Source organism: Cucurbita pepo, chromosome LG03 (genome assembly GCF_002806865.2).
Source record: "Cucurbita pepo subsp. pepo cultivar mu-cu-16 chromosome LG03, ASM280686v2, whole genome shotgun sequence".
Classification (NCBI taxonomy): Eukaryota; Viridiplantae; Streptophyta; class Magnoliopsida; order Cucurbitales; family Cucurbitaceae; genus Cucurbita; species Cucurbita pepo.
Window position 1 is genome coordinate 1,975,145 of NC_036640.1, and position 23,884 is coordinate 1,999,028.

Genomic DNA, 23,884 nt, shown 5'->3' on the forward strand with positions numbered 1-23,884 from the left:
TCAAAATATTTAAACAAAAAGAATTAAATGGAAAATTTTAATTAAATAGAATTAAATTAAAAAACAATAATTATATTTATTTAGAAATATGAACATTGGAGCTGACGTGTAATGTTTTAATACAGAGCCAGTTTATATTTAATTATTCAATAAATAAATGAAAATATAGAATTTATTATTGGCAAGTGAATTTAGCAAATTCCCGAATTTGGCCCTGGTCAACGAGGAAAGAGGATCGTTGGATGTGAAGGACATAACGGTCCAGGAGAGGGCAATGACCGAAAAGTTAGACAGCTGGATCCAACAAGAATGTGACGCGTGGCTACAGACCGTGGATTAGTGATTCGGAATAGACGGCCAGGATTTGCGGAAAGGTAATGATGGGGGTTGATTTGCTTTTTTGCATTCCTTTTTAAAAACAAAGAAAGGGAGGGAGGGGGGTGGGTAGTTTTTCGTTCTTTCGTTCTTTCCATTTGAGGCTCAGTTCATTGCCATCGCCATTGCCATCAGCTCAATAGTTTATAGTTCACAAAGCTTTATTCATTTCAAAGGTATATCATCTATCAATCATATCTTCCACTTTTGTTTTATGTTTTGGTTTTGATTTTCTTCGAGGAGGACATTCTGAATTCCCGCTACGCTATTGTTTGATCTTGTTTTTCGTGTTATTGTACGTTGATGATCATGCTTGTTTTTTGTTAACGCATTGTGTTTGGATTGGATTTTCTTTTTGTTATTTGGAAATGCCGCGGGTTTCTGTGAAAGATATCAGCTCAGGAATGATGATCGAGAAATTTTTTTGCGGTGATTCATTTATTGTATGTTGAATTGGCGTTGATCGTATCAGTTTTGATTTTCGCATTGTACTCGATTAGATTTTTTCTTTTTTTGTTATTTTGGAAAAGATGACAGTTCTGTGATTAATATCAGCTCAAAATTTTTATATATATATTGCGGTGATTCCTTTATTGTATAATTAATTGCGTTGATCATGTCAGTTTTTATTTCACATTTTATTATTATTATTATTTTGGAAATGCTGATGGATTCCGTGATTAATATCAGCTCAGAAATGACGATCGATCATACTTTTTGCAATGATTCGTTTATTATATGTTGAATTGTGTTGATCATGTCCTTTTAATTTGCATTGTGTTTAGATTTGATTTTTTGTTATTTGGAAATGCTGCTGGATTATGTGATTGATATCAGCTCGCGAATGATGATTGAACAAAAAGAAATCAGTGATTCGTTATACTTTACGTTTTTTGGTTTGTTTCTCTCTTGTGTGGATGCGTAGAATAGGATTTTTTGTTTGAAATTTGCCGCCGAAATTGAATAATTGGTTTGGTGTTCTGTTGCGCTTTTCTCATTTATCTGAGCAGCAGCAATGCAGCGTCTGTTAACATGTTACAGTGTCTTATTTTCTACGTGTAAGAGAATTCTAGGAATCTCTATCTCATATCGGGGGCTTGATCTGGGAGATGATCAATTATTTTAATCTGGATTTTACCAATTATTTGTGATTTTTTGCTGCAGACCATTCACAATGGCAGATTCCGAGGATATTCAGCCGCTCGTTTGCGATAATGGAACAGGGATGGTCAAGGTATTGATCCGACATCCATGAACCTCACGTTACAGTTACACCCTGTTTTGGACTTCTTGTTCTGTAATACTTTTTTTCCATTAGCAATGAATAAATCGCCTTTTCTTATTAGCGTTACAATTTATATTTTGCAACAATTGCTGACACTATCTGTAGGCTGGATTTGCTGGAGACGATGCTCCAAGGGCTGTATTTCCTAGCATCGTTGGACGCCCCAGACACACTGGCGTTATGGTTGGTATGGGCCAAAAGGATGCCTATGTTGGTGATGAAGCTCAATCGAAGAGAGGTATTTTGACTTTAAAATATCCCATTGAGCATGGTATCGTTAGCAATTGGGATGATATGGAAAAAATTTGGCATCACACTTTCTACAATGAGCTTCGAGTTGCCCCAGAAGAGCATCCAGTTCTGCTCACCGAAGCACCCCTGAATCCCAAGGCGAATAGAGAGAAAATGACCCAAATAATGTTTGAGACTTTCAACGCCCCCGCTATGTATGTTGCTATCCAGGCCGTCCTTTCCCTTTATGCCAGTGGTCGCACAACTGGTAAGTATTACCCTTTTTCCATTTGTTTTGTATCCTTCCTTTTTTATTAAGTAGATGGATTAAAACTAAAAATATCTATACAAAAACGACATTGTATAGTTTTCTGACTCAGTTTGCCTTCTTAACATGTTCATATTCAAACTTTACTAGATTGCTGCTACTCCGAGCCCATGTATGTATATTAAAACTTAACATGTTCATATTCGATGCTCATGTATGTATATTGTGGGTTGTTTTAAACTTGTAGGGATTGTTATGGATTCTGGTGATGGTGTCAGCCACACAGTTCCAATCTACGAAGGTTATGCTCTCCCACATGCAATCCTCCGTCTAGACCTGGCTGGCCGCGATCTCACAGATGCTCTAATGAAAATCCTGACTGAACGTGGTTACTCTTTCACCACCAGCGCGGAGCGTGAAATTGTGAGAGATATGAAAGAGAAACTAGCTTACATAGCCCTGGACTATGAGCAAGAGCTAGAGACATCAAAAACCAGCTCTTCTGTGGAGAAGAGCTATGAACTACCAGATGGACAGGTGATCACCATTGGAGCTGAAAGATTCCGATGCCCTGAAGTCCTCTTCCAGCCATCCATGATTGGAATGGAAGCAGCTGGTATTCATGAAACCACATACAACTCTATCATGAAATGTGATGTCGATATTAGAAAGGATCTCTATGGCAATATTGTCCTCAGTGGTGGTTCCACCATGTTCACTGGCATTGCTGACAGGATGAGCAAGGAGATCACTGCATTGGCTCCTAGTAGCATGAAGATCAAAGTGGTAGCTCCACCTGAAAGAAAGTACAGTGTCTGGATTGGCGGCTCCATTTTAGCTTCCCTCAGCACTTTCCAACAGGTAAACATCATTTGTATGCATTAAAATTTGTTCATACCATCTACTCCGAGACTCAACATTATAATTTCTCTTACTAGCATGGGATTGATCCAAGTTAACTTAAACTAAATTGGTTGACACATCGTTTTCAATCTAGGACATGACACAAATAGGATGCATTTTGCTTACAAAATTTATTATTTGTCTCATATTACTATTTATGTTTATTTATTATGCCACGTGTATGCTTAACAAGTGTTAACGCATATTCACTCTGTGCAACTGCTGTCAACACATATCTATTGTGTCTATGTCTAATTAAGAACACACTTTAGTCAAACCAAAGTACCATACTTTTACGCTCGTTTTTTGAACTTCATGTCTATGTCTAATTAAGAACTCTATGGTAGATCAAAATTCTTGATTGTTTGAACAATCTTTTGCAGATGTGGATTGCTAAGGCGGAATATGATGAATCTGGGCCATCAATTGTCCACAGGAAATGCTTCTGATTTATTGAAGTTAAAGGTGGAAAGGGAACTTATACTATATACATGTTCCTTCCACAGATGGAAGAGCTTTCTATCAAGTGGTTGCTTATTTTCCATTAATATTTTTTTTCTTTCCTTTTTTGTTCACCATTCTTTCTTCTCATGGTTATTTCATTTTGTTTTTTTTTTCTTTCGTTTCGCTGCTGGAACATTGAACATGGAAGCAAGCCACTAGCATTCAAGGTTCGATTTTTTTACCATTACTCTTTTCTTGTAGAGAAGTTGTATTATCACTTATTTGGAATGATTGAGTTGAAATCATTTTTTAAAGAAATTATCGCGTCAGATTTAAGAAATAATATAAAATGATCAAGAGAACTAGCGTATCATGAGCAATGCCCACTTCATGCATTTGATCGCACCCACTTATCATTTATCGAACGTAAGAAGTTTTTTTTTAGTTCAATAACAATTGAAGGTTGAAATTCGAACTTCTGATCTTTATTGAGTGCGATTTACCACCATTATCAACAAAGCTGAAACCCCAAATTCAATAAGTTTATTCCAACTTCTGAAGCAGAACGGCTGGAGATTCACATCAAAATGTGAATCCCCAGCATTTGTTTATATGAGTTATGGCCAAAGAGAATGAACAAAAATAAAGAACCTCAAACTTTCTTCATAAAAGGAATTTGAGCAAAAAAAAAACGCAAACGAAAGCTCATAAATCAACCAAATGTTTCAAAAAGTTCCAAATCCAAAGTGCAAGTAACAGCTGCTGCTAAATGAGTGTTCTAATAGTCAGATTCATCTTTTCAACCATTCTCATCGACGCCTCGAAGAACAGAGAATTTTGATGGTCCAACGGTATCGGTGAACCCACGAACAGATAGTTCTGGTACATGTGCCTTCTTCCCTTCAAACTCATGGTCCAGAAAGATAACAACAACTGTGATATCATCGTGGAAGAATCGTCGTGTGCCCTTTTCGAGCTTCTTGAGATCATCGTATCTCATCTCCCTCTTCCTCGCAGCCTCAGTTAAGGCTGTTTTAACTAATCTTTTAGCAATTCCCTGATTTTGTCAAAAAGGGTGGGCGATCAGATCAATGCTATGAACATATACATAAGAAACTTAAGCACTCGAGAATGTAACGTACTGCTCTTGGGTAATTATACACAATATCGACCGCTCTTTGATTCGACAAATGCTCCCAAAGGCCATCGGATGCAAAAATGAGAAATTTGTCATTTGGTTGTAATACTCTTGTACTTAACGATGGTTCCGCAGTAAGAACAGGCCGTCGGAGAGGCTCTGCAAGGTGGAATCGTGGAAAGGATGGATCGAGAGAGAACTCTGGCTTTTTCAAATATGCATCGCCTATCGATCTCGAAACCTGATATACCACACAATGATTGAAAACCAAATTAAGGACACACTGGAAGAGACACACCAGAAGACGATTTTCCAATCAAATGTATGCAAATTACGAGCAGTATGTATTTCATGTGTAATAGCTCAAGCCCACCGCTAACAGATATTGTCCTCTTTGGACTTTCCCTTTCGGGTTTTTTCTAAGATGTGTCTACTATGGAGAGGGTCCAACCCTACTCCGACCAATGCCTCGCACCCTCTGGTGGCTGGCCCAAGCTCACCGCTTTGGTCTATTATGTATCGTCGTCAGCCTCACGATTTTAAAATGCATGTACTAGGGAGAGGTTTCCACACACATGTGAGGAATGTTTCGTTCCCCTCTCCAACCGAATTCTAAACATATCAGAATCTCCTCAAACTATTTTACATGTTCAACAACACATAGTTCATGAGCAGCCAGAACAGACAAGTTCAGAACAAATAGAAGCTTTCGTAGCGTTTATATCAAACACGTCTTAGGAAACATCATACCTGAATTATGCCTTTTATACGCCAAACTCCGTGTTTCATAACAACGATATGCGAGTCATCGGGATGCAACGACTTGAGCTCTTGTCGAACCTCCTCAATACTTGCATTGTGATCCCTTGTCAACTGTTCTGCAACTATCTTATTAGATTTACCTAAACAGCCAATAACAGCCCGGGAATCACCGACGTTACCGACGTATAATGTACCTCTCCAGATAACTCCCACCAGACAACAAGATCCCATTGCTGCAATCGTCGGTTTTATTCCCCATGATCGACGAACAAGAGTAAGAAACCCTTCCTCAGTTGCTAAAAATGCCCTTTGAAGAACATCTCCAGTTATGTCTCCACTTTCTTGAGCAAGTTCTATGATACAAAGAATGGCATACAGCTATTATTAGTACAAACACTTGAAAACAGAACTAATCCACCTAAATTGCTTAGAAATCCTATAAAGTTCTGCAAAATATGATACTAAAATGAAGATCATCATTGTTTATAAACAATCTCTTCAATATGTTCATCTTTTCTAACGTTTTCAAAGCTTCCAACAGTTCAAACATGTCACAAACCATAGATTTCAGGATCGAACACAGACAATCCAAGAAGATCAACCAAGAACAATAAATAAAAAGCACAGTAAAAGCTCAAAAGAGTTCCAAACCCTTGGAGACATACTCATTAGGTTCTTGAAAAGATGATCACAGATAAAGCGAGAAGCATCAGGGCCGCCATGGCCATCATAAACGCCGACGAAAGTGGCATCACGGCCAATCTCAACCTGACTAAAATCCTCAATTACCTCATTCGCCTGAACCACAGCGAAAGAAAAATCCCCATAAGAGTGATTTTCAAGGTCTCTGCTCCACAACAAAGAGTCCTCTAAAGAACAATCTTCATCATCATCCTTGTTCATACGGGCATACCGCCTCACTGGTTTCCAACAAGCCGATGCCATCCTTGCCAGCCACGAAAACATCCCTCATTTCCCTCTGCAACAAAGCCCCAACACCCAATTTCTCAAAGAGGGATCGATTAAACGAAGACGAATCGAATTGGGTATTTCAGAAATTGAAAAGAAACTCCAAAATGGCGAAGACCCAGAGAAGAAATTTGTGATTTGAAGCAGTAGAGAGTAAAGAACTACAGGGAAATTGAAGGAATGCTTAGAGAAAGAACCAAAAGAGATGAAGAACAGTAACAGAAGCAGAATCAAATGGGTTATGGAGAAAAACACCAATAAATAAATTGCAATTCAACACTAGTTTGTGTGTTTCAGAGAGAGAAACAGAGAGACGAAGAAGAAGAGAGGAGGTTTCCACACTGAGCAGCCTCTGGAAGGAAAAAAGGGGAAGGGGAAAGTTGACGAAAGCGCGTGTCAGCGAGTGGTGACAAAAAAGTTTCTTTTTTTATTTATTTTTTTCCTTTTTAAATTTTTATTTGATTTAAATGCTTTTTAATTTTTTAGACTAATAATTATTCTATTTGAGTGGCTTCAATTTTATATTATTATTATTATTATTATTATTTACACTTTAGCCCTACACTAATTAATATTTATTTTTCCGATCGGATTGCGAGTTTAATGTTCGTGTTCACATTTGTTGTACTAAAACAACGAGATTCGATCGATCTTTATTTATGAATCTCATCTAAAAAATTTATTGAACTTATAAAATTGAGATTAAAAAGTAATAATAAATTGATTAAAATTGCTATTTTATAAAGTTGACGTTTAGATTTGTGGAAAGAAAAATAAACAAATTAAAAAAAATAAAAAATAAATAAAAAAAATAAAAAAAGCTAAAAACTAAATAGCTTTTGTATAAAGGCTTCAACTTTGGTGAAATTACAATTTCTGCCACCAAAAAACCACAAGCAGCGATCACCTTGGAGTTTGACTAATTGCAACTACCGCTTTAATTTTTTTAATAAATTAAAAAATGATTATTAGGTATAAATAAAATAAGTGACATTATATAATATTATCCTTCATAGTGTCTTATTAACTAAATCAAATCTATGATTTTTTTTTTAAATTCTTTATATGCATATCATTTATTTATTTATTATTCTATTTTTAAATCGAATTTGCATCTCGCAATTTTTCTCGTTTTTTAACGATAATATTTAAATGATTAAATAATGTAATTATGATCGAACACATCATATTAAAACTCATCGACAATAATAGCATTGATAAATTAACTAATTTTTTTATTTTTTAGAGGTTTGGATGAGAAACGAGAGGAGGACACGTAGACGGTAAAGTGGGAGAGGTGGGGGAAATGAAAGGCACAAGGTGAATGTGAATTGTGAAGAAGAAGAAAGATGTTCTTTTTCTTTTTGCCCTTTTGGGTTTGGTTTGGAATCACAAGCTTCTTATTTGCTTTTTATCTCTCTCGAGCTAAAAGTCGAGATGATAAGTACAAATAAAACATAATAGAACTTCACGAGAAATTATTCTAGAAGGTCATCACAATAAGACCAACCTCGTATAGTTGGATATATAAGAAAGAAACTGCTTTACATTTGTCTAACTACAATTATCTAGGTATGCAAATTTTCAAATCTACATGTTCGATGATTTTTACAAGGTTATTTTAATATCTTTTTTGCTAAATTAATAAAAATATCATTGAACTTTGCACTCTGTTTAAAAAATATCTAAAGTTTGCAGTACTCAAGATATTTAAGTATGTTGTGTTGCATTGTAATGGTCAAAGGAAAATATTGCTCGTGCGTCATGAGAAAGAAACGCTTAGCTCGACACTAACTTAATAGAATATATAAATTAGACATTTATTTATTTTTGGAAGAAGCACAAAGAGCTTCCTTGTAGAGGAAATAGAATAAGAAGAAAATAGAAGTTAATTAGAATAAAAGAAAAAAGCAAGAAGGAATTAGGGAGGTATATAGGGGGAGGGGTAAAAAGGAGATTTCAGCCTCATCTAATAATTTAGAGAATCAGACAATGTCACTTATCAAACGTCTGTGAGTGTTGTAATGTTTCTCTAAAAACACCTTTGATGCCCCTTCCACTGTTCTTCGCCACGTCTGCATCGTACCCCCCAAAAATACATTATTATATATATATATATTGTTTATAATCATTATTGTAATTTTAAAAATTAAATTACAAGCTTCAATACATTTTATATTTAACAATTTCATGAATTTAATATAAAATTTTAACTATAGGGATAATACATATTTTTAGGCTTATTTGAGCAATTTATCATGTACAAATAAATATTATCTATTAAATACTTTTTAAATTAAGAAGAAAAAAAGAAAAGAAAACAAAATTAATTCATTTTAAAATATAATTATAATCTAGTGAATGCAATTAAAAAATATGGAATTACCTTTTGAATGGCTCCAAGGAAAGATTTGTTTCTAAAATCTCTAATCCTCAGCTGCTGAGACCTTCCACTGCCACTTCCAATCCCGATTTTCTTCAACACAACCGATTTCCTCCCCGCCGGCGGAATCAGCCACTTACGCTCCACCACACCGCCGCCGGACGGGCTCTCGCACTCCTCATTCGGCCTCCTCCGCCGCCTCTTAACCACTGTCGACAGCCTCCTTCCGCCGCCGGACTCCGAGCCCACCTCTGCAAACTTCTTCAAAAGCTGGTCGGAGGACTTTCTGGGAACATGCTGAACACTGCCATTAACGCCAAGTGAAGAAGAATCCATGGTTCTAGAGAGAGAAAGAGAGAGAGAGAAGAGAAGGGAAAGTGGAGATAGAGTGAGAAATTGGGAATATGGGTTTAGAATAATAAAGGGAGAAATTAAGCCGTTGGGGTTAGTGAACGAATAATTTTGTATTTTTCCATTTTAATAAAGCTTTCAAATATAGCCGTTGAGGGAGTGATAATGGAGAGACAGAGCAATAAGAGAGAAACACAGAGAGGTCGTTTGTTTGGTCCGAAGAACACAATCCGACGTGTCCTCATTTGCGTTTTCTAAAATTCCCATGTTCTTGCTGACAAGGATCCCGATTCCTTTGACCGACGGCGACGTGAATAACGGATCTTGTCGGGTCGGGTCATGGTTTATGGGTTTATTATTTTATTTTCTTCTCCGATTTGGATCCAAATTTTAGATTTCTAATTTATATTTAATATATCAATTAATTTTTAAATTTTTTTTTTTTTAAAAAAAACAATTAAAATTTTACAGACCTATTCAAACACAATTTTAAAAAGAAAAAAATTGGACTAAACTCACACTAATCCTTACTAAAAAAAAATATTAATTTAGCACTATCATCCTCCTCCCCAGAAGATGAACTGTTGAGAAAATGGCGATCATTCTGCATTTCACTGCAAACCCTTTTTACACCATACATAAACAACTGAATTCCAAACCAGATTCTCGATCGATCGCTTTAACGTTTCTTTTGACATAATAATCAGCTGAATTCAGTCTCGAAACTCAGAACGTGGCAGTCGAGATTTCTCAAATTAAGCTGCAAAAGGGATGAGGACAACATTATCTTTGGAATCAATCACAGTTGAGATACAGAAGATGAAAGGGACCAGTAAGAAGCACACAAAAAATATCCATAGCCTTTCCCGACTTTAATGAAGTTTCCGAGGAAAAAGACGACGATGATGCAGATGATTTGGTTGCATAAACATTAAAAGTTAAACAAACAAATGAGGGCCAATTTGTTGAGCATAAATATTTGTATTGGTAATTCTCTATATAAACAACATGCTTCAACCTTTGATCTAACAACGTTTCATTCCAACAGTAACGACTAGGGAGATGCGGTAAACAAGTATAAATATTGGGTAAAGGTGAATCAGTAAAAGAAAATTACCATTACGGCAGTCCCATTCTCGCAAAATCTTGGAATTGCGATGAGTCTTACCATCTGTCCTTCAGAACCTGCATTTTCAAAAAGTAATATACATGACAATAAATTACCTTGTTCATACATCCTTTAGGAGAAGTAAATCAGCAATTATACTAATTAATATAGAGAGTTTATGTGAAAATATACCCTTTATTAAGCGAGTATCAAACTTGTCCTGATTGCCAATAAAATAGACATGAGGACAGCTTTCAATCAGGAAAGGATCTCGATCGGTGAAAGGGTAACAACCTGTAAGACTCGAATAATATAAATACTACTTACGAAAAGTTTTATATTATTGCAAATTTTTTATAGAATCAAGAAGAGATTGTTTCAATGGCTTATCCACCAACACAAATAAGAATGTAGCTTGTACCGAGAGTATTTGGAGCAGTTGGTGCTAGATGCCTCCATCTCAAGGTCCTCTCCATAAATTCAAGTTTATCTTTAGCTTCGGAATACTTGTCAAGATCGTCTGCATTCTGGCCCGATGTTCCAAGAAACCTGAAACCAAAGGACTACCAATTGAAGTGTGGCTGATTCAAGTTCACACTAAACAGCCAATTACCCTATCAGGATGACATTATTGACTTGCCTGAAATTATCAAGCTCAAAACAATGAGGGTTAGTGCAAGATCTGAAAGTGTTATAAGCTGACGATCCAGGAAAAAGGCATCTGTGCAAAGGCTGCAACGAAAATGACATTATGGACAAATCAAACAAGGGATGAAAAGCAGGAGTTCCGGCTGTAACCTGCTGGGGTAACGAAAAATTGGCTGGGTCACTGGGACCCGGCATGATGTCCACAGATAAACCTGCAGCAAGCTGATGAAAAGGATAATGGATTTACAATCAGGTAATTGGATTAAAGGAAAAAAGAATATAAATTTGAATTTGATAAAAAGTTGGACTGAGAATCAACTGGATAAGAACCTGATTCAACAGGATATCTAACTCTTTAAGTGGTTCTGTCAGCTTCGTTTGGTCCTTAGCAGATAGGTGCTGCAGAAATACATCATGCATGCATCAACAAAAAGCCTAGCATCCCTGACATTACTAGGGAATGCACAGAAAATAATTGAATACTGGGATGGCTCTAAATTTCCCCTTATCCTTATCTAACAAACGTCACGTTAACTTTTCTTTCATTTTCTTCTCGAAATTAGAAAATTACATGTTAAATAAGAACTCCAGTAAATTAATCGAGAAAAACCATAAAACGAATTGTTCCATTCAAGGCTTCTTGTAAAAGTTCAAGAAGACCAGCCTTTCAATTCTTTCATTAGTAAGTAATGACAAGAAAAGATACTACATTCGTTAAAGAAAATAAACTGATCTCGGCAACATATTTAAACATATTGAAACAGGATATATCGGAAACATAGTTTGTGAAGCCTCTACCTGCCCATTTAAAAGTCCACGAGGAATTTCAACAGAATTCCCAGCAATAACAACATGAACTATTTGAGCCGCAATCCCTTGTTCCTGTTCAGTTAATGGTTCTAAAAATCTTAGCAACTGATAAACATTTAGAGAGGGAAAATATAAAGATGAAACCAACCTCCTCATCCCCTAAATGTCCTGTTATATGATCAACAAGGAGCTGAAACTGTAGAGGATTAGAGCTACTGCTCCCAATACTTAGGCCCGACACAAAAACCACGTATTTATCTTCGTCTGCATACATTTGAACCTTTTTAATATAAGAAATACTGCTATAAAGCATCTTGGTCCCTCATGAACCTTCATAATCATTTTGAAAGGAGTGTCATATACTCTTAGGAACATTATTAATATTCAAACCACATTCCACTATGAGGAGACCTTAGTCTAATTAATCAAACGGTAACCATCATCCATCTTCAGAGAAACAGCCGGTCGTATCAAGGAGCAATTCAAAAGTGAGTGAAGAGCAATGCCCCATGGCTGTTCACCACAATCGCACAAAATATGTTGCAATTGACAGACACTTCATTAAAAAAAATATCATCAAGTAAAGCATGACTCTTATCTATACACCCTCAAGGCTTCAAAATGTTCACTATTTAAGGAACAATAAACTAATATGGCAGAAATTGGTGACATTAAAGTATAACAAAATACGTGATTAAACCTCTCACTACATCATAATTGAATCCATTTCACTCCTGTAAAAAGATGGAAACAGTAAATACGAAAAAAAGAGGGAGGTTATCCCATCTTACTTGGTATGAGAGGCCGCTCTATCTGAGGTGGCAAGCCAGCTTCTAGGATGTCATCAACAAAAAAGTCACCAACGCAGGTTTCCTTTCCATGCAATGCAACAATAATCCCTGGCACACATATTAGACAATACATTATGAATTGTTGCATTAATTGCAGCAGGGAAGAAAAGCAATACATGAGCAGCAACAAAAAATGCAATATGAATCAACTCATACAAAATTAGAAGAGAAGTTAGAGGATGAACAGGTGCAGCATGTACCAACATGCTCAAAAAATTTATCACAATTTTATGAAATTCCTCGAGGATCTCGCTGGGAAAAGGGCATCATAGTTCTATTCGATTTTATTCTGTGATACGGACCTGTAGCATATACAGAAGGTAAAAGCACAGCCCCAGAAAGCTTTACTCTCCCACTGTCATCTTCCAAGACTAGATAATCATCTGGATGCATAAAGTTGTGTGGCTTAACCAGTGGGGTGACAGATCTCTGTACATTCCATTTAAGCGTCTCAATCAAATCCCATAAAGCCAAAATCATAAAAGAGTCGTATAAATGGTAGTTGACATATTTGTTTGAAGTATTACCTCCTTTGAATACTCGTCCAGAATGGTAGGTTTAAGTTTCATGTGCTTGTAGAGGGTTCCAACGATGACACATTCCTTGCCTTCCTCCAACTCCAATACAGTACGAACTGCAAGACATTGTTTTCAAGAAAAATTTTCACCTGACCCATAAAACCCATTCCTCAAGAAATTCCTTCTAAATTCTACCTTAAACTATGATTAAAAACACAATGCTTAAACAGTTACACTTGCAACTTACATGCAAGACGAAAAGCTAAAAACCTATTTAAAGTAAGGATTGGTTCAAATCCATCCTAAATTGAGTTCAACCACATCAATACGAACACTGAACTTTTGAATGTGTTAAGATATCGAAACCCACCAAAAGGAAGAAAATGAACCGATTAAAGGACCCTAAAATCAATAATTATTATGTACTCATGCATCCAGAACAAAATCCACTTTCCATCCCACTTCTCATGGTATCAAATAGAAAAATAAAATGAAAAGGGAAAATAAATACCAGGTAAATGGGGTTTCCACTTGGAGACAAGTGAATGAAGTATCGTTCTCATCAAGTGGAGTCGAACAAAGTAAATATGACTGTATTGCTGGCCCTTGTACGTCTCCTTCTGAATCTTGTACTGCTCATCCTACATAAAATAACACCATTTAGCCCAAAANATATACTCTTAGGAACATTATTAATATTCAAACCACATTCCACTATGAGGAGACCTTAGTCTAATTAATCAAACGGTAACCATCATCCATCTTCAGAGAAACAGCCGGTCGTATCAAGGAGCAATTCAAAAGTGAGTGAAGAGCAATGCCCCATGGCTGTTCACCACAATCGCACAAAATATGTTGCAATTGACAGACACTTCATTAAAAAAAATATCATCAAGTAAAGCATGACTCTTATCTATACACCCTCAAGGCTTCAAAATGTTCACTATTTAAGGAACAATANAAAACAAACAAATAAACAACAAACCGGCGAGATTGTTCCCAATTCCCGCGCATTTTCCGGCCTTCATTGAATTCCGTATCTGAAGTAAGTGAAACGAGCAAATAACAAGGGAAATTTTCTCCCACTTCCAAAGTAGCCGTGCTGGGGGAAAGAAAAAAGGCGGGAAAGCCAAAAGAACTTTCGAGGAAATTAACAGCGAACTAAGAAATAGAAGAGACTGAGAGATACCAATATTTCATAGGTACACTGCTTGCGCAGGAGATTCTTCTGTGAATCGATTTCCATGGCGAGGAAGAGAATGATTTTACTCCGACGAACCTCAATCGGTAGGGTAGAACCGTAGAATTCCCCTGCTTAAAAATTGGCGCAATTTCCAGACTGCTTTTTCATTCCCCAAAACTTCAATTCTAAAATTCTAAGAGAAAAACTTGGGCCGTACTTGGGCCGCTCCAGCTTTTGGAGGCCCACTCACGTGGCCCATTTAAAAGGTTAAAAAATCAAATTATGGGCCGTACCTGAGCTTTTGCAGCCCACTCACGTGACCCAGTTAAAAAGTAAAAAAATTAAATTGTGGGCCGTAACTGAGCTTTGCAGCCCACTCACGTGGCCCAGTTAAAAGGTTAAAAAAATTAAATTGTGGGCCGTCCTGAGCTTTAGCAGCCCACTCACGTGGCCCAGTTAAAAGGTTAAAAAATTAAATTGTGGGCCGTGCCTGAGTTTTAACAGCCCACTCACGTGGCCCAGTTAAAAGGTTATAGAAAATTTGTAAATTATAGGCCGTTTCTGGGCCGCCCTGCTTTTACAGCCCACTCACGTGGCCCAGTTAAAAGGTTAAAGAAAATTTGTAAATATGGGCCGTACCAGGGCCGCTCCAACTTTTGCAGCCCACTCACTTGGCCCAGTTAAAAGAAAATTAAATTATGGGCCACACCTGAGCTTTTGCAGTCCACTCACGTGGCCCAGTAAGTAAAAAAAAAAAATTGGGCCGTATCTGAGCTTTTGCAGCCCACTCACGTGGCCCATTTAAAAGGTTAAAAAATTAAATTGTGGGCCGTACCTGAGCTGTTGCAGCCCACTCACGTGGCCCAGTTAAAAGGTTACAAAAATTAAATTGTGGGCCGTACCTGAGCTTTGCAGCCCACTCACGTGGCCCAGTCAAAAGGTTAAAGAAAATTCGTAAATTATAGGCCGATTCTGGGCCGCTCCTGCTTTTGCAGCCCACTTACGGGGCCCAGTTAAAAGGTTAAAGAAATTTGTAAATTATGGGCCGTACCTGGGCCACTCCAGCTTTTGCAGTCCACTAACGTAGCCCAGTTAAAAGGTAAAAGAAATTTGTAAATTATGGGCCGTACCTGGGCCGCTTCAGCTTCTGCAGCCCACTAACGTGGCCCAGTTAAAAGGTTGAAGAAAATTTGTAAATAATGAAATTTAAAAAATTATGCAAAAAGAAAAATAGAGAGGAAAGAAGACGGGGAGGATGTGAGGCGTTCATTTATAAAAAAATAAAATAAAATTAGGCTTAAAAAATCTCCACAGACACGTGCTCGCAATTGACTGGCCAAGAAGAATCTCTCCGGTGCAGAGGCAATGCTGTAGATTTCTCCCCCATTGCCACTCTCCTCCGCTGCTCTCTCTCTTCCGAACTCCGGAACCGTTCTTCACAATTTCCATCTCTCAATTGCTGTTACAGCTGAAAGCGATCCTCTCCAATGGCGTCTCTACACGCTTCTCTCCCTTCAGTCTCATCAATTCGTTTCCGCCGTTCACCGCTGGTTTCTCCCAACACTCTAACTTCCTTGGCTCTGCAGTCCAGATTGCCGTCCAATGGCCGTTGCCGGAGAATTCTCCGCAGGCGGTTCTGTAGAGCTATGGTTCAGCAGGCCGCTCAAGGATCTCCGGCAATATATGCCAAGGAGATGGAGAGACTCTCTGCTAAAGAATCGCTACTGTTGGCTGTGAGTATCAGTGTTTGAGTTTCTTAAGTATTGTTAATTTGTTTCACTTCAACGATGGCGGTGTTAGTAGAACATAGCACAGACAGGGAATTATGTATGTATATCGGTGATTTTAGTATTCTGAGGTTGATGTTCCTTTATGCAGTAAAAAATACATTGCGTTGTGAAAATTGAAAAGCTACTTTTCTGTAATTTGAATCTAACGGAGTACGTAGTTTGATATTTTTAGTTTCCCACTATAAGTTGGTAGCAGTTTTCCTGGAACTGAGAAAGCTGGTTGACGATTAGAATTTAAAATGGCTACGATATCAATTTGTGGTGGTTTACCTCAATGAGCTTTTAATCTTGGGTCAAGAGAAAAAGAAAAAAAAAATGAAGAACTCACTCATAACCAAGATTTTGCAAGAAAATATAATTGAGAGGGTGAAACAAGAAGTTTAAGGGGCGTGGATTCCAGTGAGGATATAGATATCCTACATACACTAAAAACAGCAGCATTGTTGTTTACTTCGCGGATTAGCAGAGAGAAGAGCAAGAAGATGATCCCCCCGATCCCCGTACACCCTTTTTATAAACAATAGAGTTTTTTTTTAAAAAAAATTGTTTGTTTGTTTTTTTTCTCTCTCTCTCTTTTTAATCTTCAACTGGCCCAAAATTATCTAGAAAATAGTTAGTCTTACTGTTTTAACTAATGGGAACTGAAAGAGGGAGCTGTCACATTTCTGAACGAGATGGTTAGGAGAAATGCATCCTCTCCTCGCAGAATTCATTATCTTTTCAATTATTTCTTTTGGTCTAACATTTTGTAGGCTGAATTTTTTCAATAGAACGTGTATTCACCCACTATTCTCTGTGATTTGAAACATCGTAATGTATGAATTCAAGAAATAGAATAGATTGGGAGACAGTTCCAATCTCTTAATCTACCTTTCCAGAACATTTATTTTTCGTTTTTCTCTTACTTTGAAACTCGGGTAAGTTTTATGAGTATGAATTTATGCCTATCGTTCTGTTTCAGTCTATGTTCTTTCCTTCTTTTCCTTGCTTTTGCCTTGATTTGGGCTCTGGCATACTTTGTTTGATAGAAAAATATCGGATTTTGTTGACTTTCTTTCTTTGGTTGGAGAGTTTTGTTGTATGGAGAGAAGGATTGTTCGTATTTAGAATCCTGGTCTAACAGAAGTGTTCTCGTGTAAATCATTTTTTCTTTGTTTGGTTAATCCTTCTCCCTCAAGTGATTTATGCTTTATCTCATTGTAGAAGGTAAAAGTTAAGTTTGACAGCCCTCCACGAAAGGATTAATACCTTGGACAGGGTGGCAAGGAGGTGCCCAACTTGATGGCATGGTTGTGTTGCATCTTTGCAATAAGGGCGGTAAAGGATTTGATCATATTCTTTGGAGTTGTGATTTTGCGTACACAATATGAAACCAATTCTGTGGGGAGTCCGATCTAAGCTTGACTAGGTATAGGGACTACAGAGAGATGATTGAGGAGTTACTTCTCCAACCTCTCTTTCATGAAGAGGGAAGGTATTTGTGGTAAGCTGGTGTGTGCGCCATTCTGTGAGACCTTTGGGGAAAGAGGAACAATAGAATATTTACCAATATTGAGAGATCTTCAAGCGAGGTTTTGTCTTTGGTTGGATTGTATGTTTCTCTATGGGATTCAATGACGAAGCCTATTGTAATAATCCGTTAGGTCTCATTGTACTGGATTGGAGGCCCTTTTTGTAGTTTACCTTCCTTTTTGTGGGTTTGCTTTTTGCATACTCTTGTATTCTTTCATTTTTTCTTAACGAATGTTCGGTTACTGATTAAAAAAAAATGTATGAATTTATGCACTCCATCAAGTGCAACTGTGTTGATAGTGATGTGTGAATTTCTGTTACGTATTTTTCTGAACAGTGATACGTATCTCTACGATGTTTGTACATACGAATTCTAAGTCTTCGCTTCTGTATGTCAGTTTCACGTTATTAAGTTTTATTTTTGTTGTTTCTAATGTAGATCAATTGTTTCAGTTCAAAGATGCTGGTGGTTTTGAGGCTTTAGTTACTGGAAAAACAACGGATATTCAGCGAATTGATGTGAATGAGAGAATAACTGGTCTTGAGCGTCTTAATCCAACTTCTCGACCAACAACGTATGTTTCTTGTATATCTTCATTTTTAGTCTTTTAAATACTTTCTGTGGCTTTGGATGTTTTTACTTGTATGTTTTAGTTGCTCAGGTCCCCTTTTCTGGAAGGTAGATGGAATTTTGAATGGTTTGGTTCTGGAAGTCCAGGATTTGCTGCTACGTTAATATTTCAGTAAGCCTATATTTCTGTACTAATACTTCTTTTCTTTTCTTTTCTTTTCTTTTTTTCCGTAGCCACATTGTCAGGTAAAATGTTACTGAAAAATTCGAGTGCCATCATAGCTGAGATTCTTTATTCTTGTAGGAGATTTCCGTCAACTCTGGCTAATTTGTCAAAACTGGATGCTTTTATCAAAGATGGAACTGCTAGGATTACTGCTAATTTTAAGCTATTAAACGCGGTAATCTTTTAGCTTGTAACTATATTTTTTAATATTCAGCTTTCGATTCACCCGCATGAATATGACATGAGCCATTATTTGTTTCTGAAGAAAAGGGGAAAATAACTCTCGTCCGATATTTTATCAGATGATGTGTTAAATGAAATTACGCAATTGCCTTTTCTGTTGGGACTACTCTTACTAGTTTCTTTGACCTGATTTTGTTTGTCTTCTGAGATTAGTGGGCTATGAATTAAGGTTTTACTGGCAACTGCAGATAGAGAGTAAAGTTATTTTGTCCACCAAGTTATCTGTGGAGGGACCCTTACGACTGAAAGAGGAATATATTGAAGGGATACTTGAAACACCTTCTGTTAGTGAACAAGCAGTACCAGAACAGCTAAAAGGCACATTTAATCAGGCAGTCAACACAATGCAGCAACTTCCAGTTCCTATCAAAGATGTCCTTGCCAGTGGGCTAAAAGTTCCTCTAGGTATGGTACTTTTTCACGATTTCTTTAATTTTATCAATTTATTAAAGCTGGTAGGTTGTTTAGAAAATTTGAAATCTTTTCTACTCACTTTTTCCAAAAATAGAAGAAATTCATCCAAAAGACAAACAGCCAAGCAGAACAGCCTATGGTGCAATGGCATAGGGCATCCCTTTTCCCAAGTCCTCCAGTCTAGGTCGACATTGTAGATGGAGTAATAATAAATAAATAAAAGCTTGTGTTGCCCACTCCACTTAGAGACCATAAACTTTCCAAGATCACAAAAATAGGCTAGAGAAGTATTCATATCTGAGAGGACTCTAGAATTCCTCCTTCCAGAGAAGCCGAAGGGATTTCCTTAAAAGATGTATCCAGAGAACTCTTGGTTTGCCCTTGAGCCACCACCCTGATAGAGATTCTGCATCCAGCTCCCCACAAGCTGCGGTTTACAACCCTGAAGACCAAACAGCTTGTGGTTCATTAATACTTTTAGTTTGAATATAGATTGCGATGTTTAAAACCCTTTTATCACAACGATTGCATTATGAAACTGACTATCTGATAAGAAAACAGCTAAAGATTCATTCATATGAAAGGTGAAGATCATGATAGAAAAGAATAGTGAGGGAGGTAAGGAATCTTCTCAGCACAATCCCAGGACTTAGAGAATATCTTCCAAGTAACACTGATTAAGAAAGTAGAATAGCTATGAAAATCCATGTAAAGCAGTTTAAACTCGAATCATTAATATTATAGTTTGACATTTTGGACTCTGCTTTATAAGTCTGAAGTGATTTCATGGTCTTCGATGCTTGTCAAAACCATTAATCATGGACCTTTGCCAAAGAATGGCTCAGTTGACAGTTGATGCATTGGAATGGATATTAAGCTTTATGTTTCGATAGTGTCACGTCTGATCATTTATTGTCTCTCCTTTTTTGCACCTATCTTCAAAGTGAACGAATATGAGCTCTTTTCTAATTGTTTCAACTTCATGCTAATCTCTTTACCATTATGCCTGCAGCTGGATCTTATCAGAGGCTCATGATGATTTCTTATCTTGATGAGGAAATTCTAGTAAGTAATTTTCTATTTGGATCAGAACTTTCTATCATTTATACGGTATGATGGATTTAGAGAAAGAACAAAAGTCTCATTCATGTCAATAAAATGCATCCATCAACTAGATTGATTTGGTTTTGCACCAAGTTAGTCCTTTACCATCTGTTGTATTGATCTTATTTAAAATTGACGTTTTAGTCAATATTTTTATCTAGCAAAACTATGAATAGGAAGCTGTGTCATTTGTGCATGACAATGTCTTTCTGATAGGAAGGAAAAGCTTCACTTATTCTAGAAGCAATAGGGAAGGAAGGGTAAGAAAGGGATTTTGTATGGGAATTTGAGAGAGTGCGTGAATATAAGTGAAGGTTACCACTATAGAGATTAGAGCCATTGATCTGCAAAATTGCACGGTCTTGAACTTATATAACTTTTCATTAAAATAGAGTGAAAAGTTACGAACAGAAAAAGAGTTCAAACTACCCCGAAACAGCCAAAACAGCATTAGTATAGCTTATCTTATGCAGCAAAAACACAAGACTCCCCCGAAACACAAGACGACCCCGAAACAATTCAAATTACCCCTACAACAATATTTCGAACAAAAAAAGAGAAAAAAATATAATTTAAACCAGAAACAGAAAGATCCTCAAACTTCCAAACTAAAGATATATCGTTGAGAACCTTTGTTAAGAACATTTGAAAATATCCGCCGTACTTCCGCCACCCATTAAACGATCTATATTCCTTTCTAACCATATATTCCACAAAAAAGAATTTACAGCATCGTTCACAAGTTCCCTGCTTTTCCTTTGAAAGGAATTCCACTAATAATTGCTTCACGCTCTCTTTCACAATGATGAAATACCCACAATAGTCTCACCAAATTCAGCAAATGGTCCCACAAATTCCTACAGAAAGGACTAGAAAACAATGCATCGCAACATTTCACTATCCTCCAATCACAAAGAACATCGAAAAGGATTTGGAACTTAAACAAGGACATGTTCCTTGCAGCCTCTCCGTTGTATTTAGGCTCTCTAGACATGCTGACCAAAGGAAGACTTTGGCCTGTTTTTGTCAACTTTAACGCAACTTAAGATCTTAGCAGCATCAGCCAATTTGTGAAATAGAACCCTCACCAAGGGGCAACACTTGGTTCCAACAACCAAACTTTTTTTGTCTATACCTTGATCTCAACAGAACTAGCCATCTCCAGCTTTAACATTAACCTATTTTCCTTTTCTTCATGTAAAATTCTTCTATTATGACTTAATCCACCTCCACATTCTGTAATACAACACTGGAACCTTGACTGCCAAAGGACCATCATCTTACCCACTCATCTTCCCAAAACTTGGTCATCATCCCATTCCCAACTTTTGTTCTATAAAACTTCAATACCACATCTTGTAATTTTACAATTCCTCCTTTTTCATCTCTCCCAAATCATTCCCCATTTTCCTCAACATCAATACTGTCGACTAATGTAAACCAAAGTAGACTGTTAAAATATTGAAGAAAAAAAAATCCAGCTTTCTTATTGTTAAAATATTGAAATATGAAATTGCATTTGAGATTTAGAAGAATATGAGTAATTTGCAAATGGTTTTGGATTGGTACAGATTATTAGGGATACTTCTGGCGTGCCTGAAGTTCTTACAAGGCTGGAGTCTCCTCCATCTCCCCTGGAGCCAAGCATGACAGACTATGAAAGCTAGTGTAATCTTTCTTTACTGCACTTCCATTATAAATAATTAATTCCATCTCTCTCTCCCTCTCTCCCTCTCAGGTTCTTTTGCCTTTTCCTCCCACACACTTCCAATTTATGAATGACATAGCAATTGAAAAATTCTTTAGTCATTTCTGCCATGAAACTTAGCCAAAAGGTAAAAGAATTCATTCATGCAACTTAAGAAGTGAATTAGGAAAAAAGAAGAAGAAAATAAAGTAGTGCAAATTGTAGTTGGGGGGGTCCTTCTCTGTCCCCATCCTTGCCCCATTTTTTGATTTCATGGAACTGCTGCGAAACTTTTCTTGCCTGCAGCCTGCAGCCTTGGCCAGCAACCAGGCATGTGTTCCAATGCATTAAGTGCCATTTGCCGACTCCATATTTAATGTTCTTTTTTTTTTCTCTCTTTTGGTTCTAATTTGTTTGAATTTCTAACAAATGTCTCTTGGTCGGATGAATTTTTTGCCTCTTGATTTGATGAATTTTTGGTCTCTTAGTGGAGGATGTTTTAACTAGTTTTTTTTTTTTTTTTTTTTTTTTTTTTTTTTTTTTTTTTTTTTTTTTTTTTTTTTTTTNTTTATTTATTTTGTTAGTTTTTTATTATTTTATTATTTAATTTTATGGTAACTATCACGTCATAGGTAATGAAAGCACAAAAGATTGAAAAGTTTCTTATTTTTGTTTGTTTTTAAATGTTTGTTTGTTTGCTTTGTTTTTTTCCTTGGCCGGCTTCATGATCCGGCGGCGGCGGCACATAAATCTTTATTAATTTTAATTCAGATAAAACGAAAAGAATCCAAGCATAACCTTTAAGCAATTTCCTTTTTTTTTTTCTTTTAATTTTTTATTTACTATTTTATTATTTTNTGAAAATTGGTAGATCTAAGTAAATTTCAATTTTATGTCCATCGACATTTAAAATTTTTATTTTGAAATTTAAATTTTGTTCGTTAAAAAGTATTTTTAAAGCATATTTTAATAAAATAAGATAGAAATTAACGCTAATGTGAAAACTTGAATCACGCATGTAGATTAATATAACAGTTAATTATGTTAATAATTTTAACAATATCATTTGAAACTCAACAAATAATAACAATGGTCCAAACATTTTATATAGTTTCAGATAATATTACATACATCTTCTAATTTCTATACCTCATCTGAGTTAGCTTACTATTAAATTTTTTAGATCATTGATTCATTTTAAAGTTAAATATCTCAAACCTACCTCTATTTAGTGATCTAATTTGCTAACGTCATCAATATGCTATGACTATTAATTTATTTAGTTGGCTATCTTATCCCGTTAATTTAATAAATAATTTATATCATTTAAAAAAAATGCTAGTAAAATTTAATTAAAAAATGGTATTATATGATTTGATAGTTGGAAAATTGGCCAAATTCTAATTTTTTGTTATATTATTCTCCCTATTTCTTATAAAGGGGAAGTTTGAATCTATTTAATAAAATAATTTAAATTTGTGAAATAGTTGCATATATATCTACTAGTGGGAGGCGACTTCGATTGTTAAATATATATATATATATTAAAAAAAACATGCAATTCTTGCAAGAAAAGGAATTAATTAATAAAAAATTAATGTGGATGAACACGTTCTAACTTCATTTGCCAACCAATTTAATTATTTATTTAATTATTTGATAATGAAAAACGTCGAGAAAGACATTGGCAACTGCCCCCATCCATTGGGATTAAACAAATGAAAATTTTAATTTAATTTAATTTAATTTCCACGTCATTTTGCGATATTATGAGTTGATTTTTATTTTTTTTATTTTTTTTGTTGCCTCCAAAGGAGCATATATCAATGGGTAATTCGACACCACACACACATAAAATGGGCTTAAATTCTAAATATATTTTTTCAAATTTTGATTAAATTTTAAAATGTGCTTTAAAAAAATTAAAGTGTAATTTTAAAAAAATAATAATATTTTTGTAATAATTTTAATTCTTTTTCAAAAAGATTAAATTATCATAGTGAAGGAAACAAAAAACCTATAAAAAGAAAATGTGAAAATAAAAAAGAAAAATGTATATTTTCCCACAAACAAACCATTTAATACACCAAAAAAAAAAAAAAAAAAAAAA

General features: G+C 35.9%; 5 protein-coding genes across 6 annotated transcripts; 2 read left to right on the forward strand and 3 right to left on the reverse strand.

Annotated features, from left to right (window-relative positions):
• The first annotated feature begins 453 nt into the window (after positions 1 to 453).
• LOC111790314 (actin-like) lies at positions 454 to 3,824 on the forward strand. The gene is made up of 5 exons (XM_023671173.1): positions 454 to 551; positions 1,540 to 1,609; positions 1,766 to 2,159; positions 2,407 to 3,020; positions 3,446 to 3,824. Exons 2-5 carry the CDS (start codon positions 1,550 to 1,552, stop codon positions 3,509 to 3,511), a joined length of 1,134 nt encoding a protein of 377 aa, XP_023526941.1. The 5' UTR covers positions 454 to 551; positions 1,540 to 1,549; the 3' UTR covers positions 3,512 to 3,824.
• Positions 3,825 to 4,027: 203 nt separating this feature from the next.
• Positions 4,028 to 6,740, reverse strand: LOC111790313 (probable protein phosphatase 2C 68). Its single transcript, XM_023671172.1, has 4 exons — positions 6,072 to 6,740; positions 5,395 to 5,759; positions 4,649 to 4,885; positions 4,028 to 4,563 (listed from the first exon to the last, which is right to left on the reverse strand). The coding sequence occupies exons 1-4, from the start codon at positions 6,370 to 6,372 to the stop codon at positions 4,306 to 4,308; spliced, it is 1,161 nt and encodes a 386-aa protein (XP_023526940.1). The 5' UTR covers positions 6,373 to 6,740; the 3' UTR covers positions 4,028 to 4,305.
• Positions 6,741 to 8,174: 1,434 nt separating this feature from the next.
• Positions 8,175 to 9,191, reverse strand: LOC111790316. The gene is made up of 2 exons (XM_023671175.1): positions 8,762 to 9,191; positions 8,175 to 8,450 (listed from the first exon to the last, which is right to left on the reverse strand). The coding sequence occupies exons 1-2, from the start codon at positions 9,092 to 9,094 to the stop codon at positions 8,361 to 8,363; spliced, it is 423 nt and encodes a 140-aa protein (XP_023526943.1). The 5' UTR covers positions 9,095 to 9,191; the 3' UTR covers positions 8,175 to 8,360.
• Positions 9,192 to 9,607: 416 nt separating this feature from the next.
• LOC111791040 (DNA polymerase delta small subunit) lies at positions 9,608 to 14,376 on the reverse strand. The gene is made up of 14 exons (XM_023672220.1): positions 14,234 to 14,376; positions 13,556 to 13,685; positions 13,054 to 13,160; positions 12,829 to 12,955; positions 12,467 to 12,574; positions 11,824 to 11,939; positions 11,664 to 11,747; positions 11,196 to 11,264; positions 11,016 to 11,087; positions 10,858 to 10,949; positions 10,639 to 10,766; positions 10,410 to 10,511; positions 10,227 to 10,294; positions 9,608 to 9,869 (listed from the first exon to the last, which is right to left on the reverse strand). The coding sequence occupies exons 1-14, from the start codon at positions 14,288 to 14,290 to the stop codon at positions 9,813 to 9,815; spliced, it is 1,317 nt and encodes a 438-aa protein (XP_023527988.1). The 5' UTR covers positions 14,291 to 14,376; the 3' UTR covers positions 9,608 to 9,812.
• A 1,160-nt stretch (positions 14,377 to 15,536) lies between these two features.
• On the forward strand, positions 15,537 to 21,905 carry LOC111791814 (probable plastid-lipid-associated protein 13, chloroplastic). 2 transcript variants are annotated; one of them, XM_023673298.1, is made up of 7 exons: positions 15,537 to 15,960; positions 17,983 to 18,104; positions 18,192 to 18,272; positions 18,408 to 18,501; positions 18,758 to 18,974; positions 19,996 to 20,048; positions 21,659 to 21,905. In XM_023673298.1, exons 1-7 carry the CDS (start codon positions 15,715 to 15,717, stop codon positions 21,752 to 21,754), a joined length of 909 nt encoding a protein of 302 aa, XP_023529066.1. In that variant the 5' UTR covers positions 15,537 to 15,714; the 3' UTR covers positions 21,755 to 21,905. The 2 variants fall into 2 exon arrangements, with proteins under 2 accessions (XP_023529066.1, XP_023529065.1); XM_023673297.1 differs by having other exon boundaries at positions 15,539 to 15,960; positions 18,405 to 18,501.
• The last annotated feature ends 1,979 nt before the right edge of the window (positions 21,906 to 23,884 follow it).

What these genes read in the sequence shown, in the direction of transcription:
- LOC111791814 (XM_023673297.1), top strand. Translation starts at nt 15,715, where the DNA reads ATGGCGTCTCTACACGCTTCTCTCCCTTCAGTCTCATCAATTCGTTTC. An exon ending in GCTGCTACGTTAATATTTCA is followed by an intron (nt 18,273 to 18,404) that starts GTAAGCCTATAT and finishes TTATTCTTGTAG; the next exon opens with GAGATTTCCGTCAACTCTGG. An exon ending in ATTTTAAGCTATTAAACGCG is followed by an intron (nt 18,502 to 18,757) that starts GTAATCTTTTAG and finishes TGGCAACTGCAG; the next exon opens with ATAGAGAGTAAAGTTATTTT.
- LOC111791040 (XM_023672220.1), bottom strand. Translation starts at nt 14,290, where the DNA reads ATGGAAATCGATTCACAGAAGAATCTCCTGCGCAAGCAGTGTACCTAT. An exon ending in GTGGACTTTTAAATGGGCAG is followed by an intron (nt 11,265 to 11,663) that starts GTAGAGGCTTCA and finishes GTATTTCTGCAG; the next exon opens with CACCTATCTGCTAAGGACCA. An exon ending in TTTGAGCTTGATAATTTCAG is followed by an intron (nt 10,767 to 10,857) that starts GCAAGTCAATAA and finishes CTTTGGTTTCAG; the next exon opens with GTTTCTTGGAACATCGGGCC.
- LOC111790313 (XM_023671172.1), bottom strand. Translation starts at nt 6,372, where the DNA reads ATGTTTTCGTGGCTGGCAAGGATGGCATCGGCTTGTTGGAAACCAGTG. An exon ending in TCTTTTCAAGAACCTAATGA is followed by an intron (nt 5,760 to 6,071) that starts GTATGTCTCCAA and finishes TTTGTATCATAG; the next exon opens with AACTTGCTCAAGAAAGTGGA. An exon ending in TGTATAATTACCCAAGAGCA is followed by an intron (nt 4,564 to 4,648) that starts GTACGTTACATT and finishes TGACAAAATCAG; the next exon opens with GGAATTGCTAAAAGATTAGT.
- LOC111790314 (XM_023671173.1), top strand. Translation starts at nt 1,550, where the DNA reads ATGGCAGATTCCGAGGATATTCAGCCGCTCGTTTGCGATAATGGAACA. An exon ending in TGCCAGTGGTCGCACAACTG is followed by an intron (nt 2,160 to 2,406) that starts GTAAGTATTACC and finishes TTAAACTTGTAG; the next exon opens with GGATTGTTATGGATTCTGGT. An exon ending in CCCTCAGCACTTTCCAACAG is followed by an intron (nt 3,021 to 3,445) that starts GTAAACATCATT and finishes AATCTTTTGCAG; the next exon opens with ATGTGGATTGCTAAGGCGGA.
- LOC111790316 (XM_023671175.1), bottom strand. Translation starts at nt 9,094, where the DNA reads ATGGATTCTTCTTCACTTGGCGTTAATGGCAGTGTTCAGCATGTTCCC. An exon ending in TCCTTGGAGCCATTCAAAAG is followed by an intron (nt 8,451 to 8,761) that starts GTAATTCCATAT and finishes GGTACGATGCAG; the next exon opens with ACGTGGCGAAGAACAGTGGA.